General features: G+C 43.3%; 2 protein-coding genes across 11 annotated transcripts in view; both read right to left on the bottom strand.

Annotated features, from left to right (window-relative positions):
• Positions 1-11045, bottom strand: part of VPS35L (VPS35 endosomal protein sorting factor like) — a 146727-nt gene extending 135682 nt beyond the window's left edge. For all 5 annotated transcript variants that reach the window (XR_010110514.1, XM_063598474.1, XM_055100228.2 and 2 more), the window contains exons 1-2: positions 10561-11045; positions 1333-1432 (exon numbers count right to left, since the gene is read on the bottom strand). Coding sequence is in view for 4 of the 5 variants with exons in the window: in XM_063598474.1 (XP_063454544.1) it covers positions 1333-1432; positions 10561-10844 (384 nt within the window). In the remaining variant the exon portion in view is untranslated. The remainder of the gene's footprint in view (positions 1-1332; positions 1433-10560) is intronic.
• Positions 11046-12898: 1853 nt separating this feature from the next.
• The window catches only part of CCP110 (centriolar coiled-coil protein 110), a 29913-nt gene continuing 24955 nt past the window's right edge, over positions 12899-17856 (bottom strand). For 4 of the 6 annotated variants that reach the window (XM_057300042.2, XM_057300043.2, XM_024925962.4 and 1 more), the window contains one exon: positions 12899-15113. In XM_057300042.2, the coding sequence (XP_057156025.2) occupies positions 15038-15113 (76 nt within the window). In that variant the 3' untranslated portion in view covers positions 12899-15037. Of the gene's footprint in view, positions 15114-17710; positions 17797-17856 lie in introns of all 6 variants that reach the window. The other 2 variants (XM_008956011.5, XM_003830553.4) reach the window with 1 other exon arrangement.

The following is a 17856-nucleotide window of genomic DNA, read 5'->3' as shown; positions in this document are numbered from 1 at the left end:
AGGTGATCCACCCACTTCAGCCTCCCAAAGTGCTGAAATTATGGGTGTGAGGCATGGAGCCCGGCCAAGAATTTTCTTTTAACATGGGGAACGGGCACCTGAGAATGAACGCAACTGTGGCTGTGCTGAGGTCACCCACAGCCACACAACAGCATGGGGATTGAAGGGGTCCTGGGAGGCTGAATCTCAGTCTTGGGGTCTTCTGCTTTATGCAATCATCTCCATACATTCCCAGAGCCTCCATGCTGACAATCACATCTTCTCTTCTCCCCAACATGACAACCGTGTAGTTTCTATTACTTGCTAATAAGACAGTACCAACCTGGCAGAGAGGAACCAGCCAAGTCTCTTGCCTGCTTTTGTTTTTATTTTTTAAATAAACCCACAGATAGACTAAAATGCTATTCAGGACAGCACTCTCTGCTGGCAATTAGAGTGACTCTTATATTCCAAATACAAAAATTAAAAGTCAAGATACATTTTGTTGACACAGCCAAATCAGGAACAAAGTCATCCCATTCACAAGGCAACCTCACTAAGGAGGAAGGAAGGGAGTAAAAATGGTGCTGGGTGAGGCCAATATTACAAAAAAGAGGCAGTGAACAAACTGGTTGATTTAAATATGCAGGCCGGGCGAGGTGGCTCACTCCTGTAATCCCAGCAGTTTGGGAGGCCAAGGTGGTTGGATCACCTGAGGTCAAGGGTTCGAGACCAGCCTGGCCAGCATGGCGAAACCCTGTCTCTACTAAAAATAAAAAAATTAGCAAAAATTAGCCAAGCATGATGATGCATGCCTGTACTCCCAGCTACTTGGGAGGCTGAGGCAGGTGAATCGCTTGAACCTGGGAGGCAGAGGTTGCCGTGAGCTAAGATCACACCACTGCACTCCAGCCTGGGCTACAAAGTGAAACTCCATCTCAAAAATAAATCAGGCTGGGCACGGTGGCTCACACCCGTAATCTTTGTGAGATGGAGGTGGACAGATTGTCTGAGCTCAGGAGTTCAAGACCAGCCTGGGCAACATGGTGAAACCCCATCTCTACTAAAAAAATACAAAAACTTACCCAAGCATGGTGGCGTATGCCTATAGCCCCAGCTACTCGGGAGGCTGAGGCAGGAGAATCGCTTAAACCCAGGAGGCAGAGGTCAGAGGTTGCCGTGAGCCACCACTGCACTCCAGCCTGGGCAACAGAGCAAGACTCTGTCTGAAAAAAAAAAAAAATCAAATATGCAAAAGTGGCTACCACTGGCAAAACGGAAAAGACTCAGGAAGATTGTCTTTCATTTCAAGGGATAAGAATATCATTCAGAAAGACCCTTAACAAAACTTACAGTTATGGGTTTCAGAGGGTGATAGTCCCCAAACTCCAATGGTACAGCCTCCAGTCGGCATGATGCAAATTCAGCTTTGTAGTTCCTATTCCTGGAGTGCCTGGTAAACAGCGAAACACAGCCAATTAGTGGATGGGGGTACTTAAAACGCTAAAAACTTCTGATGAGACTTCTTCAATGACAAGGTAGTTTAGAACAGCACAATATTCCCACCAAAGTTGAAAAGAAACTACATTTAAAAACAAATTTTTTGGCCAGGCGCAGTGGCTCACATCTGTAATCCCAGCAATTTGGGCGGCCTAGGTGGGTGGATCACGTGAGGTCAGGAGTTTGAGACCAGCCTGGCCAACATGGTAAAACACCATCTTTACTAAAAATACAAAACTTCGGTGGGTGCGGTGGTGCGGTGGTGCAAGGTAATCCCAGCTACTTGGGAGGCTGACGCAGAAGAATCGCTTGAACCTGGGAGGTGGAGGTCACGGTGAACTGAGATCACACCACTCCACTCCAGCCTGGGCCACAGAGTGAGACTCCATGGCAAACAAAAAACAAAACACAACATTTAAAAAAATCTGTTTGGCCGGGTGCAGTGGTTCATGCCTATAATTCCAGCACTTTGGGAGGCCGAGGCAGGCGGATCACGAGGTCAGGAGATTGAGATCATCCTAGCTAACATGGTGAATCCTCATCTCTACTAAAAATACAAAAAATTAGCCGGGCGTGGTGGCACACGCCTGTAATCCCAGCTACTTGGGAGGCTGAGGCAGGAGAATCACTTCAACCAGGAGGCGGAGGTTGCAGTAAGCTGAGATCATGCCACTGCACTCCAGCCTGGGGGACAGAGTGAGACTCCGTCTCAAAAAATATATATATATTTGAAGGTATAAACAGCTGCCAGCATACTGGACTTGTTATGCCACACACCAGAACAAAGGGAAACTCACTAAGGTGACTCTAACACTCCTTGCCCAGCTTTCCTGCTGAGGGCATTTGTGAATTTTCAGCACAGGACAAGAGGCTGATGCCAAGCACAGGGCGGCTGTGAGGCAGCAGAGCAGCTAAAGGGGCTCTAAGGAAACCTCGCAGAGCTGCACAGATAAACAGGAGTTCAGGGCTATCAAGACAGCCAGGAGGAAGAGGAGAGAGCACAGAGAAGACAGAATTCCAGCCCAGATTTCCCCTCAAGGTATTCGCCCATTGAGCTGCATAGGGCAAGAGAAAGGAGCCACGCAGAAAGGAGATGAAGAGCTCACCGTGTTTTCATTGGTTTCTTGAGGGTTCAAAAAGAGAAAGGATTCATGAGCTGGAAAATAAAGGGGGAGACTGAAGCATGGAGCAGAAAAAGAACAGGAAGACAGGTAGAATTTCAAAGACACAAGCAACGTGAAGAGAAGGCCTAACACACATATAACTGGAATCCCAAAGAGGAGAGAGAGAATGTGCAAGAACAGTCTCTGAAGAGATAATAGGTGAAACTTTTCCAAAACCAAAGACAGACATCAAGCTACAGACTCAAGAAACATCTGTGGCCCAAGTAGGATAAGTACAAAAGCAAATAAACAAAACACACTTGGAGCCTTCATAGTAAAATTTATAGAAACCAAACAGAATTTTTCCTTTCCTTTTTTTTTTTTTTTTAAGTTTTTTTGAGAGTTGGCATCTTCCTATGTTGCCCAGGCTGGTCTTAAACTCCTGAGCTCAAGTGATCCTCCTGCCTCAGCCTCCCAAAGTGCCAGGATTACAGGCATGAGCCACCACTCCCAGCCTTCTTTGAGCATTTTAAAGATACGGTCCCTGTGTCTTCTGTGCTCATCTTTGTGCTGCAATAATAGTCTTACTGTTGCTCCTTTGAAAATAAAGTATCCGTTTTCCTTTTAAGAAATTCTCTCCGCTGGGCATGGTGGCTCACGCCTGTAATCCCAGCACTTTGGGAGGTACAGATGGGTGGACTGCTTGAGCCCAGGAGTTTGAAACCAGCCTGAGCAACATGGCGAAACCCCATCTCTACAAAATAAATAAATAAATAAATAAATAAATAAATAAATTTGCTGGGTGTGGGGGTGTGTGCCTGTAGTCCCAGCTATTCTAGAGGCTGAGGTGGGAGGATCGCTTGAATCCAGGAGCTCAAAACTGCAGTCAGCTATAATCGCACCACTGCACTCCAGCCTGGGCAACAGAATGAGTCCCTCTCTCTTAAAAAGAAAAAAAAATCTAAAGGAGAGGAACACAGGAGCGGGAGGAAGGCAGAAAATGTTTTTAAATGATTGTCTTTACATTTCTTAATCTCTATTATGAAGATCTGAGAATTTAATTTCATTGGTAATGGTTTAAAATTTTTTTAACTCACATATTTAACCAAATTGTTTATGCAATGTGTGTATCCACATATAATTTTAAAAGCTACCATAGTCACAGAACATCAGGGCCACAAAGTCATGGACAAGTTAACCCATTTGACCCCTTTCTCATCTCCTCCATTGACTCTCCAAGCAGAACATCTCAGTTAGTATGGAAAGTGACAAAGTCTCTCCTTGACCAAACTCTGGGCAGGTTCCTCTGAGTTCTCCCCAGCTAGTGCTCAGCTATTGGATTTCCATGTTTGTGTTTGCACCGCCCAGTTTTAGCAAGAATTCTGTCAAGTTGATTGAGCCAGAATCCCCCTCCATATCCAGCTGCCCTCAATATCTGATCGAATTCTTCTTCTACCCCCACTTGGCTATAAATTCCCACTATTCCTTGTTGCATTAGGAGCTGAGGCCAATCTCTGTCCCCTATTGCAAAACCACACTATAGTAGCCCCCCGGAATAAAGCCTGTCTCATTTCCTTTAACAAGCACCATGAATAATATTTTCGTTTTGTTTTGTTTTTGTTTGACATAAGAGTCTCGCTGGAGTGCAGTGGTGCGATCTCAGCTCACTGCAACCTCCGCATCTCAGGTTTAAGCCATCCTCCTGCCTCAGCCTCTTGAGTAGCTGGGACCACAGGCACACCCCCACGCCCGGCTAATTTTTGTATTTTTTATTAGAAACGGGGTTTCACCATGTTGGCCAAGCTGATCCCGAACTCCTGACCTCAGGTGATCCACCTGCTTCAGTCTCCCAAACTGCTGAGATTAGAAACATGAGCCACTGAGCCCGGCCAATAGTTTTTCTTTAACAAAAGACATGTGCACTTCTCATTTGTAAAATATCCCATCCCAGTAAAACAGCTTTTCTGGGCACACGGGACAATTCTTGTCTCTCCCAACCCACTTTAGGGAAAGAGGAACCTCAAAGAGCACAGGGACTTTCCCTGGCCTCCAAGTCCCTTAAATTCATCCCCCCGCCCCATCTTCAGCTCCCATTTAGATTCACAACTTCATTAACCTTTGTATGAAATACTAGCACCCCAGATCTAATTGTGCCGTGCAACTAGTCAGCTTTACCCAATACCCTCCATTAACCCAGAAACCCAAGCCAGCACAAACGAATTGAGCTCCCATGTCATTTCATTTCTATCCTTTCTAAATGAACTCGGCTTCGAGTGTAGGAAAGGAGGAGAAAGGCTGGTTGACAATAATGAACCAGTTCTACTTTTATTTTATTTTATTTTTTGAGGCGGAGTCTCACTCTGTCGCCCAGGCTGGAGTGCAGTGGCGCGATCTCCGCTCAGTGCAAGCTCCGCCTCCTGGGTTCACGCCATTCTCCTGCCTCAGCCTCCCCAGTAGCTGGGACTACAGGTGCCCGCCACCACACCCGGCTAATTTTTTTGTATTTTTAGTAGAGACGGGGGTTTCACTGTGTTAGCCAGGATGGTCTCGATCTCCCGACCTCGTGATCTGCCCACCTCAGCCTCCCAAAGTGCTGGGATTACAGGCGTGAGCCACCGCACCTGGCCCCTACTTTTATTTTTTTTAAGGGAAAATCCCTTTCACAATAATTTGCCTAGTCCCTCTGGGGTCATATTTACAAAATATACACTATCTTCATCTTCCAAAAGATTGCAATTGAAATCACCTATGAAATATTCCTCCAAACTCCCATCCCATCAAGGATGCTATCAGGCAATCCTCGATTTATTAAAAAAAAAAAAAAACACAAAGGATAAATTTGAATAAGAGTCATCAACAGTCAAGATGGAGTTTAAAACATCAAAGTACACTTTTCCTCTTTTCAAATCACTTCTTTTTTTTTTTTTTTAGACAGAGTATTGCTTTGTCCCCCAGGATGGAGTGCAGTGGCATGATCTCGGCTCACTGCAACCTCCGCCTCCTGGATTCACTCAATTCTCCTGCCTCAGCCTCCCAAGTGACTGGGATTACAGGTGTGTGTCACCATGCCTGGCTAATTTTTTTATTTTTAGTAGAGACGGGCTTTCACCATTTTGGCCAGGCTGGTCTAGAACTCCTGACCTCAAGTGAACCACCCACCTTGGCCTCCCAAAGTGCTGGGATTATAGGTGTGAGCCACCACGCCCAGCCTCAAATGACTCTTAATTTTATCTGTTGTCAAGAAAAGTAGAATGTTGAAAGGTTCATTTAACAAAGTAGAAAATTGAATGTGACAGGAAAGTCTGTTCCAAATGTGTTTTCTGTCCCTATTAGAATTACTAACAATCAACAGCTGAGCAAACGCTAGATCAAAACAGAAATATGACTTTATATGCAACAATCAAATGACTGTTCTCATTTATTATGCACTTACTGTATACCAGGCTCTGGGCCAGCCTTTACCTCCGTTTCCTCATGTAATCAACCCAATAAGGTAGGTACTAAGCCAATTTTTCAGATGAAGAAGCTGAGGCTGTTAGAATGTTGGTAACTTGTCGAAAGTGAGAGCAGCAATAGAATCAGATTCAGTAGTTCCATAGATTATCTATAAGTCATGTTGAGAACTTTAAAATTTAAGCATATGTCTATTTCCCTTAAAAGAGCCAAGTTTTGGAACAAATTTTATTTTTTTTAAAAAGGGGGATGGTGGTGAAAAAATACTGCTTCTGGGCCGGGCGCAGTGGCTCACGCCTGTAATCCCAGCACTTTGGGAGGCCGAGGTGGGGAAGGCCGAGGTGGGTGGGTCACCTGAGGTGAGGAGTTCGAGACTAGCCTGGCCAACACGGCAAAACCCGTTTCTACTAGAAACACAAAAAAATTAGCCAGGCATGGTCGCACACACCTGTAATCCCAGATACTCGGGAGGCTGAGGCATGAGAATTGCTTGAACTCGGGAGGTGGAGGTTGCAGTGAGCTGAGATCACGGCAGGCGAGACTGCATCTCAAAAAAAAAAATACTGCTTGTGGAAATAAATCTTAAAAAAAAATTATTTTCCTTTCTGAAAGCCCACAGTAAACCATCATATTTTGATTTTCTACCACTTCTTTGATGATTTCCTCAAATTTGCTCTCTGATCCCTAAGTCTGAGATGTTAAAGCATTTTCTTTAATCTCTGGGTCTTTGGTAAGGCTAACAGCGACCTCTTGTGGGCATTTTCTCAAAAATCATTCCTTTTCTTTTTGCTAACATAGTTGATATAAACTGGTAAAAATTCCCCATAATTCCAACCCCCAGTAATGTAAAGGGCTTGTCTGGATCACTGGCACCTGCCACAGGAAAAAAGGCCACCACTTCACACCTCCACTATTGGCTGGGCTTAGCCCTTGGCTATTCAAAGTGTGGTTCACAGATCACCAGCAATGACATCACCTGGGCGGGCTGAAATACCCCAGGCCTACAGAATCAGATCTGCATTTTAACTAAATCCTCAGATGGTTTATATGCACATTAAAGGTTGACAATGGCCTATTTTTAAATTATTTACCTCTGATAATATGGATACACAGAAATCCCACTATGATTAACCAAATTAATCTGCTTATACTGGAAACACCAAAATCCACTAAATGCTTTGCTCAACTATTTTAATTCTCAAATAAGCTTTTGGTTACTGATCACATAATCGGACCACACAGCTTTTTCTTCCACAATCACAATATTACCCAGCCCCCTTCACCGCTACACATAAAAAAACTTAAAATGATGTAGAGATTCTGACTCCAAGGGTTGTTGTTTTTTTTTTTTTTTGAGACGGAGTCTCACTGTGTCATCCAGGCTGGAGTGCAGTGGCGTGATCTCAGCTCACTGCAACCTCTGCCTCCTGGGTTCAAGCAATTCTCCTGCCTCAGCCTCTGGACTAGCTGGGACTGCAGGCACCCGACACCACGCCTGAGGAATTTTTTTTTTTCTAGTAGAGACAGGGTTTCACTATGTTGGTCAGGCTGGTCTTGAACTCCGGACATCAAGTGATCCACCCGCCTCAGCCTCCCAAAGTGCTGGGATTAGAGGCATGAGCCACCTTGCCCGGTCCAAAGGGTGCTATAACCACAGGATTAAAGGAAAATGTGATCTAGGGTATACAGGACATCTCATCTCCTAGCCAGGCCAAAATATAGCAGGGATAGCAAAAACTGTGGGTAAAAAGAGGCATTCCTGGGAAGACCCATGACAAGGCAGTGGGATTTGGGGAACCCCGCAAGCCAGAAACCTCAGCCCAGGATATAGATTTGAAGTCCAGCTGATGAGGATGATTACTATCATAGCCTCTGGCTTCCAAACCTCAGCTGTCCCTAAATTAAATTAGTGGGGCTAATTTAAGTAAACTGCTTCATCTCTCTGCCTCTATTTCTTCCTCCGAAACATGGGGTTGTTATAAGAACCTAATGATGTTACATGTTATGCACTTTACGAGTGATGTCTGACAGAAAATAAGGACTTGATAAATGTAAATTTAATGACAGAAACTCATTTCTCCTCTGCAGTCCTCCTCAGTTTCCTCATTCATTCATAAATATTATTCAGCACTCACCATTATGTTCTAGGCTCCACATACAAAGATGGACAAAACTCAGTCCCTTTAACTTTTTTTTTTTTTGAGACGGAGTCTCGCTTAGTAGCTCAGGCTGGAGTGCAATGGCACGATCTCGGCTCACTGCAACCTCCGCCTCCTGGGATCAAGTGATTCTCCCGGGATCAAGCGATTCTCCCACTTCAGCCTCCCAAGTAGCTGGGATTACAGGAACCTGCCGTCATGCCTGGCTACTTTTTGTATTTTTGTAGAGACGGGCTTTCACCATGTTGGGCAGGCTGGTCTTGGAACTCCTGACCTCAGGTGGTCCGCCCGCCTCGGCCTCCCAAAGTGCTGGGATTACAGGCATGAGTGACCGCGTCCAGCCAGTCCTTTTAACTTTTAAGGAGCAAGAAGTTTATTAGGGAAACTGAAAGATGAATGCATACTTCAAAAGGAAATGTTCAGAGCACGGGCCGGGTGTGGTAGCTCACGCCTGTAATCCCAGCACTTTGGGAACCCGAGGTGGGCGGATCACTTAAGGTCAGGAGTTCGAGACCAGCCTGTCCAACATGATGAAACACCGTCTCTACTAAAAATACAAAAAGTAGCCTGGCGTGGTGGCATCGCCTGTAATCCCAGCTACTCGGGAGAGTGAGGCAAAGAATCACTTGAACTGGGAGGCGGAGGTTGCGGTGAGCCAAGATCACGCCACTGCACTCAAGCCTGGGCGAGACTCCGTCTCAACAAAAACAACAACAACAAAATATTTAGAGCACGGCCAGATTAGGAACTATAGAGACCCTAAATACTAAAAGCGTTATGGCACCTGTTTGCCTGCTTGTAATATAAAATTAAAATTCCAAAGGTAGAAAGGTACTGGGATGCAGAGATTAAGACAGCATCTTCCTGGATTTTCTGATTGCAAACTTCAGATAAATCCACTGAAGTCAAATGTTTCTCATGTTTTTGGTTAGCTTTTTGGTCAAGCCAGCATGACTTTTTCATTTTTTACTATTATTTTTTTGAGACAGAGTCTCACTCTGTTGCCCAGGCTGGAGTGCAGTGGCATGATCTCGGTTCACTCCAGCTTCCGCCTCCCAGGTTCAAGCGACTCTCCTGCCTCACCCTCCCAAGTAGCTGGGATTACAGGTGCGTGCCACCACTAATTTAGTCCAGCTAATTTTTGTATTTTTAGTAGAGATTAGGTTTCGCCATGTTGGCCAGGCTGGTCTCGAACCCCTGACCTCAGGTGATCCACCAGCCTCGGCCTCCCAAAGTGCTGGGATTACAGGCGTGAGCCACCATACCCAGCCAGCATGACTATTAACTGAAAAAAAAAAAAAAAAAAAACTCAGGGTGTGGAAGTGCTCAGAGGCATTCAATGCTGATGTAGCGTATCAAGGAAGCAGTCTCTTAAGTGTTGGGCAAATGAAAGGAATAAGACAAAATGAACTGTTTATCAAGCTCAAAAGCAGAAGGTTGTACCTGATTATTTCTAAGGTCTTTCATTTGCTCATTTAATCTAAGCTACTTCACATCATTTGAAGAGAAAGTAAATTATCTCGCTTTCTGAGATGCAGGAGAGATTCCCCGTCCCCAAATCCCACTATCATCAACAACACAACTTCCTCAAGTTCTTCACTCACACACATACCACCTGCTGAACCCCGAAACTTCAGTCACTCATTCCTAGCTACTCCAACCGCAAGGGACCTACGGGCCTGCCAACCAGGCACACGCCACGCCCTCCCTATGGTGAACTCCTATTCATCCTCCAAGACCCAATTTAACTCCTCTCTGAAGCCTTCCCCTAGCCCCCCGGTGGGGATAATCACTCCCTTCTTGGTGCCTCATCCGAATGCCTTCTTTAGACATCCCTCTACTGTGCGTCTGCTCCATTATACTGTCAGCTCCTTGAGGCCAAGGAATAAGTCTGAGGGCTGTGCCTAGGGTAGGCTGAATGGCGGCCATTTTTCAGATGAGAAAAACAAGTCTCCAGGTGAACAGAGGAGCTGAGGAAACTGACCAACAGCCAGATCTCCCGACTCGTCCAGACTTAAAGCTGAGTCCACCATTACCTTCATCCAGCGACCCCAGAACCCGTGCCAACTTCTGGGGACGCGGAAGCCCGGAAACTCAAGTTTTCTTTAGGGAATGAATGGACAGGGGCCCGTGGAAGGCGCAGAGAGGCAGCAGACGGGGAGAGAACCAAGAACCCGCCAGTCTGGCTTCAGATTGCTCCGCTGGACCGCGGTAGCGGCCAGGGATTCTACGGTCAAGACAACTTGAGGGTGGCCAGTCGACCACCAGAACCCGACAAAGAGGAATTCACACTCTCAGACCCAGGCCGACCCCATCACAAGTAAGGACAGCCCTTCTCCAAAGCCCACCCGCCGCTGCTTCCTTACCAAGGAAAGACGGCCATCTTCCCAGTCACATGACCGCTTGTTCTGGGGCCGTCTGCTCGGCTTCCCATCCTTACCCCGCCACGCCCCGCACCCCCCGGCCGCCATGTTTGTGAAGGGCAGCTGGCCGCCCCGCAGCGGCCGCACAGCACCTTCTGCAGACGCCATGCTTGTGAGGCGCAGGCGACGCTCCGCACAGCACAGGCTTCATTTTCAGCTGACGCCATGCTTGTGAGGGGCAGCTCCCCGCTCCGGACAGCCCGGGTTACAACTTCCGCCGGCGCCATGCTTCGGAGGAGCAACGTCGGCCACGGCCAGAGTGCCGTAGTTTCTATGAGTCATGATTGTAAAGGGCAGCTGTCTACAGTGCCGGGTGGTCCCGCCTGCGGGCGTCATGATGGTAAAGGGCATGACTGCTGCTTAGCCCACCTGCGTCCTCTAGGGGCAGAAAGGACTCCAGAAGGCGGCGGAGCGAAGACGCAAACTGAGGTTCAGCCAGTACCTGGTTTTGCGGCTAATACGCTGTTTGGCGTGGGACAGCCATGCCCCCTCTAGGCCGCTGCTTTACCCACTGCTTGGAGGGCGTTTTTAGGCACTTGCAGAATGCCCTTCCCACGACTAGCAACTGAGGGCTGCCCTAGATCTAATATGATTGACTACAGCTAATGCACGTGGGGGAAATTAGGGTTCGCATTTCGTCCAACTTGGCAAAGCAGTGTTTCTAGGAAGGTGGATATCCATTTCGACCACAGAACGTTTTTAAAAACTATTTTAGGCCGGGAGCGGTGGCTCAGGCCTATGATCCCAGAACTTCGGGAGGCCGAGGTGGGTGGGTCACCTGATGTCAGGAGTTCGGGACGAGCCTGGCCAACATGGTGAAACCCCGTCTCTACTAAAAAATACAAAAACTAGTTGGGTATGGTGGCGGGCGCCTGTAATCCCAGCTACTCGGGAGGCCGAGGCAGGAGAATTGCTCCAACCCGGGAGGCGGAGGTTGCAGTGAGCCGAGATTGCGCCATTGCACTCCAGCCTGGGCTACAAGAGCGAAACTCCATCTCAAAAAAAATTTTTTTTTTAATTATTACTTTTATAACTTACTTAGATATCCATTATGGTCCCTTAGAAAGCATTCGATGTTTTTATAACTCTTACTTTTCACTCGGGGGTGGTGGTCTGTGGTTGTTCATGAGATGGTGACCTATGACAGGGAAAAGGATCATCTCCAGAACGGGCCCTCCAGTGTTCAGCTCAGTATGAGTAGGAAAGTATATCCACTCGTACCTGCTATTCCCAACACTGGGAGTGAACAAGGGTTAAAGGGTGGCCACGGGAAAGCGACGAGCTCTTCCCATACAGCCATGCATGTTATCACATGCAACATCTCAATAAGAGGTCAAGGTGAGGAGCCTTTTCCTAGGCTCACACTGCATGATTAGGCAGTAACAAGAGGAGGATTCTTAAAGTTGTGCAAATTAACAGCTTTGATGTGAGCTTCAACCTTCGCATTCTCTTTTCTCCCTCCTTCCCTTAGCAGGCTTCTATCTCTTAATAAGTTAAGACATTTCCAGCCTGAGTTTTACCTTCTGAAAAGTCCAATTTTTAGTAGAGACGGGGTTTCACCATGTTGGCCAGGCTGGTCTCAAACTCCTGACCTCAGGTGATCCTCCTGCCTTGGCCTCCCAAAGTGTTGGGATTACAGGCGTGAGCCACTGCACCTGGCCCAGGGGACATATTAAATAATGAGATATATCTTTCATGGAACTTGTAATTGTAAAGAATGATTATATACAATATTTGTTCTGGCCTAATACTTTTCAATATCTGTTTCTTTTTTCTTTTTTGTTTTGGAGACAAAGTCTCATTCAGGCTGGAGTGCAGTGGTGCGATTATAGCTCACTGCCGCCTGTAACTCCTGGGTTCAAGTGATCCTCCTGCCTCAGCCTCCAGCGTACCTAGGACTACAGATGTGAACCACCATGCCTGGCTGATATCGGTTTCTTTTTTGTTTTGTTTTGAGATGGAGTCTTGCTCTGTCACCCAGGCTGCAGTGCAGTGGCACAATCTCGGCTCACTATAGCCTCCCCATCCCAGGCTCAGGCGATTCTCCTGCTTCAGCCTCCCAAGTAGCTGGAACTACAGGCATGCACCACTACGCCCAGCTAATTTTGTATTTTTAGTAGAGACGGGGTTTCACCATGTTAGCCAGGCTGATCTCAAACTCCTGATCTCATGATCCACCCACCTTGGCCTCCCAAAGTGCTAGAATTACAGGCATGAGCCACCATGCCCGGCCTATTTCTTAATAGTCCTTCCCCTGGTAAATAAAAACAATCAAACTAGATTTTCTTTAAGATGAAAAGTTTATTTTGCTTTTTGCCTAGAAGCAAAACTAGTGAAAATAAAAGTATAAAAATAAATACAATTTACATTAATGAACATTCCACTCAAAGTAAAAATAAGCAAAAAAAGTATATAAATAAAAATCCATCAAAAGCACAAACAGTGTCTGGCACCTGTATAAGAAAAAGCTATGAACACCAAAAAAGAATGTGTAAAACACAGGCTTTCATCTTTAAATTAAAAACACTCAAGTTTCTCATCCTTACTCTAAAGCTAGTTTTAACTTTCTCCAAAACATACTATTTGTTTTAACTAATTTGCATTACACACACAAAAAGTGCACAAAACTTTTAGCATCTTTCTTACTGGAGAGACCCACAATGCTATGAATAAGCTGTATCCTGAGTTTTCAGAATGATAAAGCACAGTTTATCGTATTAAGAAGACAATTTGATACTTTGCCTATAAATTTTAAAAAATTGGTAACTTGGACTTTTTTTGACCATCTTCTAATTTTCTGGTTCACTCATTCAATACATGATACATCTCAATAAAGAAAATCAAGTTTACACCCAGGGTGGCTTATTATTTCTGTCTATAGCTGGATGTCAAAGTTAAATTTAAAATGGCACAGAAAATTGGAGAAAACAATCTTCATCTCCATATTCTTAAAAGGATATTAAGAATATATATAGGCTGCATTTTCAAAATACCAGTATCTCTTTAAAATTTAAATTAGATTAAATATACACTGTCTCAATTTTATGTGAAAAGCACAAAGCCCTTTTTGGAAATGGTATGATAAATTAATAGTGACATTCTCCCTCATGAAGTCACGTTATCTTGGTAACATTTGTTGGTTGATACTTTTTTTTTTTTTTTTTGAGACAGTGTCTCGCTCTGTTAACCAGACTGGAGTGCAATGGCACAGTCTCAGCTCACTGCAACCTCTGCCTCCCAGGTTCAAGCAATTCGCCTGTCTCAGCCTCCCAAGTAGCTGGAACTACAGGCATGCACCACCATGCCTAATTTTTGTATTTTCAGTACAGATGGGGTTTCGCCATGTTTGGTCAGGCTGGTCTCAAACTCGTGACCTCAGGTGATCCACCCACCTTGGCCTCACAAAATGCTGGGAGTACAGGCGTAAGCCACCCTGCCTGGCCAGTTGATACTTTTAATGGATATGTTAGTGATGAAGAATCTTAAACATGGGTGTCTTTAAGCAATGCAGAATTTTAACCTGGCAATATTCTTATCCGGAAATCTGGATTTATTATTATATAGCCCTTTATTCTCTCCTAAATCAAGCATGCTAGAAAAAACAGACTATGAAGAACAAAATATACAGACTAAATAGAAAATATAACTGCATGCAACATATTATTATGTTACAGAAATGGATGTAATAATGCATTCCCAAGAGCTACATTCAAGAAGATTGTGCTGTCTTCCCCAAATTTGTTACCTGTCACAGAAAGATCTTATAACCTAGTACAAATGTTTCTAACAGTACTGGGGTAACATACATGAAGCCTAACATTTCTGTCAGACAACTAGTTGTCTGACAGGAATGTATGCTTCTGACCAAAATGGTGACCCACATTAACTTCTGTAGATTTTAGTGGGCCACAATTGGCTACATGGTTATACTGTAAGTCAAAGAATGTGGACATTGAGCGGTTAATCCAAGTTTTTAAAGTTATAAAATGAGGGAAAGGCATTCTTCTGCAATAATTTCCCTTTGAATCAAATTCAAAAATCACTATGCAGAGATGAATTAAATTTATGTTTTAGAACTTATTTATAATTTGTCTTATCTTTTCAATATTCTGTAAAAGTAAATCCAAATGTCCTTGACGTTTACAAAAAGGGTCTCTGTAGACATCTGGGCATATAAAATAAACTTATGTTTGTATAGGTAAGCACAGAGATGATGCAATTACTAAACACTAATTTGTCTTCACCCAAACGTATTATTAAGAGGAAAATAGGGGTGTGGAGCAGGAATTACCAAACTGACCAAATGATCCAGGTAAGTGCTCAGCCTTCTGATGTCACTTTGTCTGTGTAAACGGAGTCCAGGGTTAAATAAAGTCTTGGGCAGGGAAAATAACATGAATAATAATCCTTCCCCCCCATTTTATCCTAATGAATGTTGTCTTCTTAAATTGTCGCAACATTTGGCCGCTTTCTTTGGATTTTTCCTGCATATACTCCTAAAAATAGAGCAAAACCAGTATTACTTCTCAATGGGAGGTTTTCTATAATGATACAATTTAATGAGTTTTTACTCTGGAACAAACACTGAGCTAGGCAATATACATTATCATATTTAATCCTTATATGAATCATCCTGAGGTAGAAATTGTTATGACCATTTTAAGGATAATAAAACTGAGGCATAGGAGAGCAGTTGCCTAAGGAACAGAGCTAGAAGGAAGAACTCTGATAACCCAATTCCACCTGATGTGTTATTTTACTTAACCATTTTGCATGACCACCTCCTACTCTGCTTTGATTAGTGGTTTCTGAATTTCACTATATAAACTCTAGTCAAGCACAAAACATCAAATGAAGAAATGTGTTTTAAAACCGTAAGTCAAAGATCACTTACGATAACATCAGAGATTGCAATTTAGGTTTGTAAAACTATAAATAACTAAATGCTTTGCAGCATACTTTAACATTTTAGAATTCTACTTCAGTCTAAGAGTATGATATTCTATCATAACAAAAGTTAGTTTTCTATAAATTGCTTAACAAAGGATTTGCCTCCATTTAGAGCAAATCAAAACATAATTTCAAATTTGTTTAAAACATAATTCAGACCATTAAAACTCTAAGCAGGAAAGAGTAATCTTTTCAAGAGCGACAGTGGGTTCCTGTGTTCAGATTCATAGTTAGCATTTTAACCAGCCAATATCCCAAACTCTCAGTTTATATAAAAGAATACAATTCTGGCTGGACGCGGTGGCTTACACCTGTAATCCCAGAGCTCTGGGAGGCCGAGGTGGGCGGATCACCTAAGGTCAGGCGTTCGAGACTAGCCTGGCCAATATGGTAAAACCCCATCTCTACTAAAAATACAAGAAATTAGCTGGGCATGGTGGCACGCGCCTGTAATTCCAGCTACTCGGGAGGCTCAGGCAGAAGAATGGCTTGAACCCGGGAGGTGGAGATTGCAGTGAGCCAAGATCACACCAATGCACTCCAGCCTGGGCAACAGAACGAGACTCTGTCTCAAAAAAAAAAAAAAGAACACAATTATTTAGTTTCTTTCAATTGTCTAAATATGCACTCATGTGTAAGTAAATCTTTAGAAAACAACAGCAACAGACTTTTGTACTTGTTTAGATATATATTAATTCAAGGGTTAAGTTCATTTGTATTAATAATTATGTTGCAATGCAATTTAACCTCAATAGTTCAAAATAATGAACTTCATTGTATGTTACTAACTTCAGTGACTGACTATACATCCTTTATACTGTTGAGTATTGCTGAATAAAAACAGTACTTGCTATTTTGCTTATAAGTTCACAAGTGACAAATAGTGGAGATGAAATGCATGAGAAAAGAACATGGAGAGTAGTCACTGTGGCAAATTGGTATCAGGCAAAACAATACTAATTCCTCAATGATTTTCCAACTTGCTAAGTTTCAGTGCAATATAGAATACTAACATGAGAAAAACAGAAAATGTCTTAAAATTCCACAGGTTTGGTGTTTGGTCTGAGTCCTTTCAAATGGTTATCTTTCAAACTAGCTTATTCTGACTGCCTCTGGAGTAAACAGTATCTTCAGCTATGTAATCCTTTAAGACAATTCCATTAACTGTCACTCACAATGATTTCCAAAGATGATCTTTTAAATTATCCTATATATGTGTGACACTATGAATTACATTCACTACATACATACAAAAGGTCAGCCATCATTTCAAAGTTACGATCAATAGCTTGTTCCCTCCTAATTTGAAGGAAATCGCTTAGTAATAAAGCTCTAAAATTTGCCTAATTGTATATTAATGGAAAGATTAAAATTGATTAAAGGTTTAATCTTCAATGCCTGGTGATTAATTTAGGTTTGTTGTAAATGTCTAGAAAGCAGTATAGTTAAAGCACAACATTTGGAAAGTATTTTTAAATGGATCACATAATTTTTAAGTGAGCTTAATCAAAGTGTCTTAACAAAGATACCTAAAAAATATTAAAGCATTTGGTTAAGAGCTTTGAATTTGCTCAAGAATGAGTTTGTCTTCTTGCCACCATAAACAGAATTTTAAAATACAGTTTTTAGTTTAGCTCTTAATCCTCAAATAATGAACATAAGGAGAGATTTAGCTCAAGCTTTGGACTGAGCAAAATATGAAGCCCTCCTCCCAATGGCATATTCACATGTGATCTTATAGTCTGAGGGAGAAAGTTTTATCCCCTTACGTGCAGATACACTTCCCCAAGCTGAACAGACAATGCACAGACTTAGCACCAGAGATGATCATTATCTTTTATTCATTAAATAAAAAGGTTTTCTGAATTAAGCATGGCAAATTCTACAATTTTTTCAGAATGAAAAATACAAGGTGCTTTCCATAGAAATATTATAGAAATGAAGACTGGAATCACACTTTTACTAAGACTTCCTGACTGCCATACAATGCTAAGACCAAAGAACACTAATAAGATGACTGTGAATATGCCAAAATTATGGTGGCAAGGAAAGACAATCTATTCCACTTCTATGGCCTGAGTTATGGGGCAGCTTGTGCACTTCCTTCTATTGAATGGGCTTCAGGAATTTATTTTCTACAAACCTGAAACAGGCACTCTGTTAGGCACTCTGCTCTGTGAAGGCTTCTGTCTATTTTGCACAACCCCCTTCACTGATGTCTTAGGGGTTCTAATTGAATATAAAAAAATTAATAAGTCACTGGCATTAAGGTCTAAATGTTCAAAATTC

The sequence above is a fragment of the Pan paniscus genome, chromosome 18 (genome assembly GCF_029289425.2).
Source record: "Pan paniscus chromosome 18, NHGRI_mPanPan1-v2.0_pri, whole genome shotgun sequence".
Taxonomy (NCBI): Eukaryota; Metazoa; Chordata; class Mammalia; order Primates; family Hominidae; genus Pan; species Pan paniscus.
Note: the sequence above shows the minus strand (reverse complement) of the source record. Positions and strands in the feature narration are given on the sequence as shown.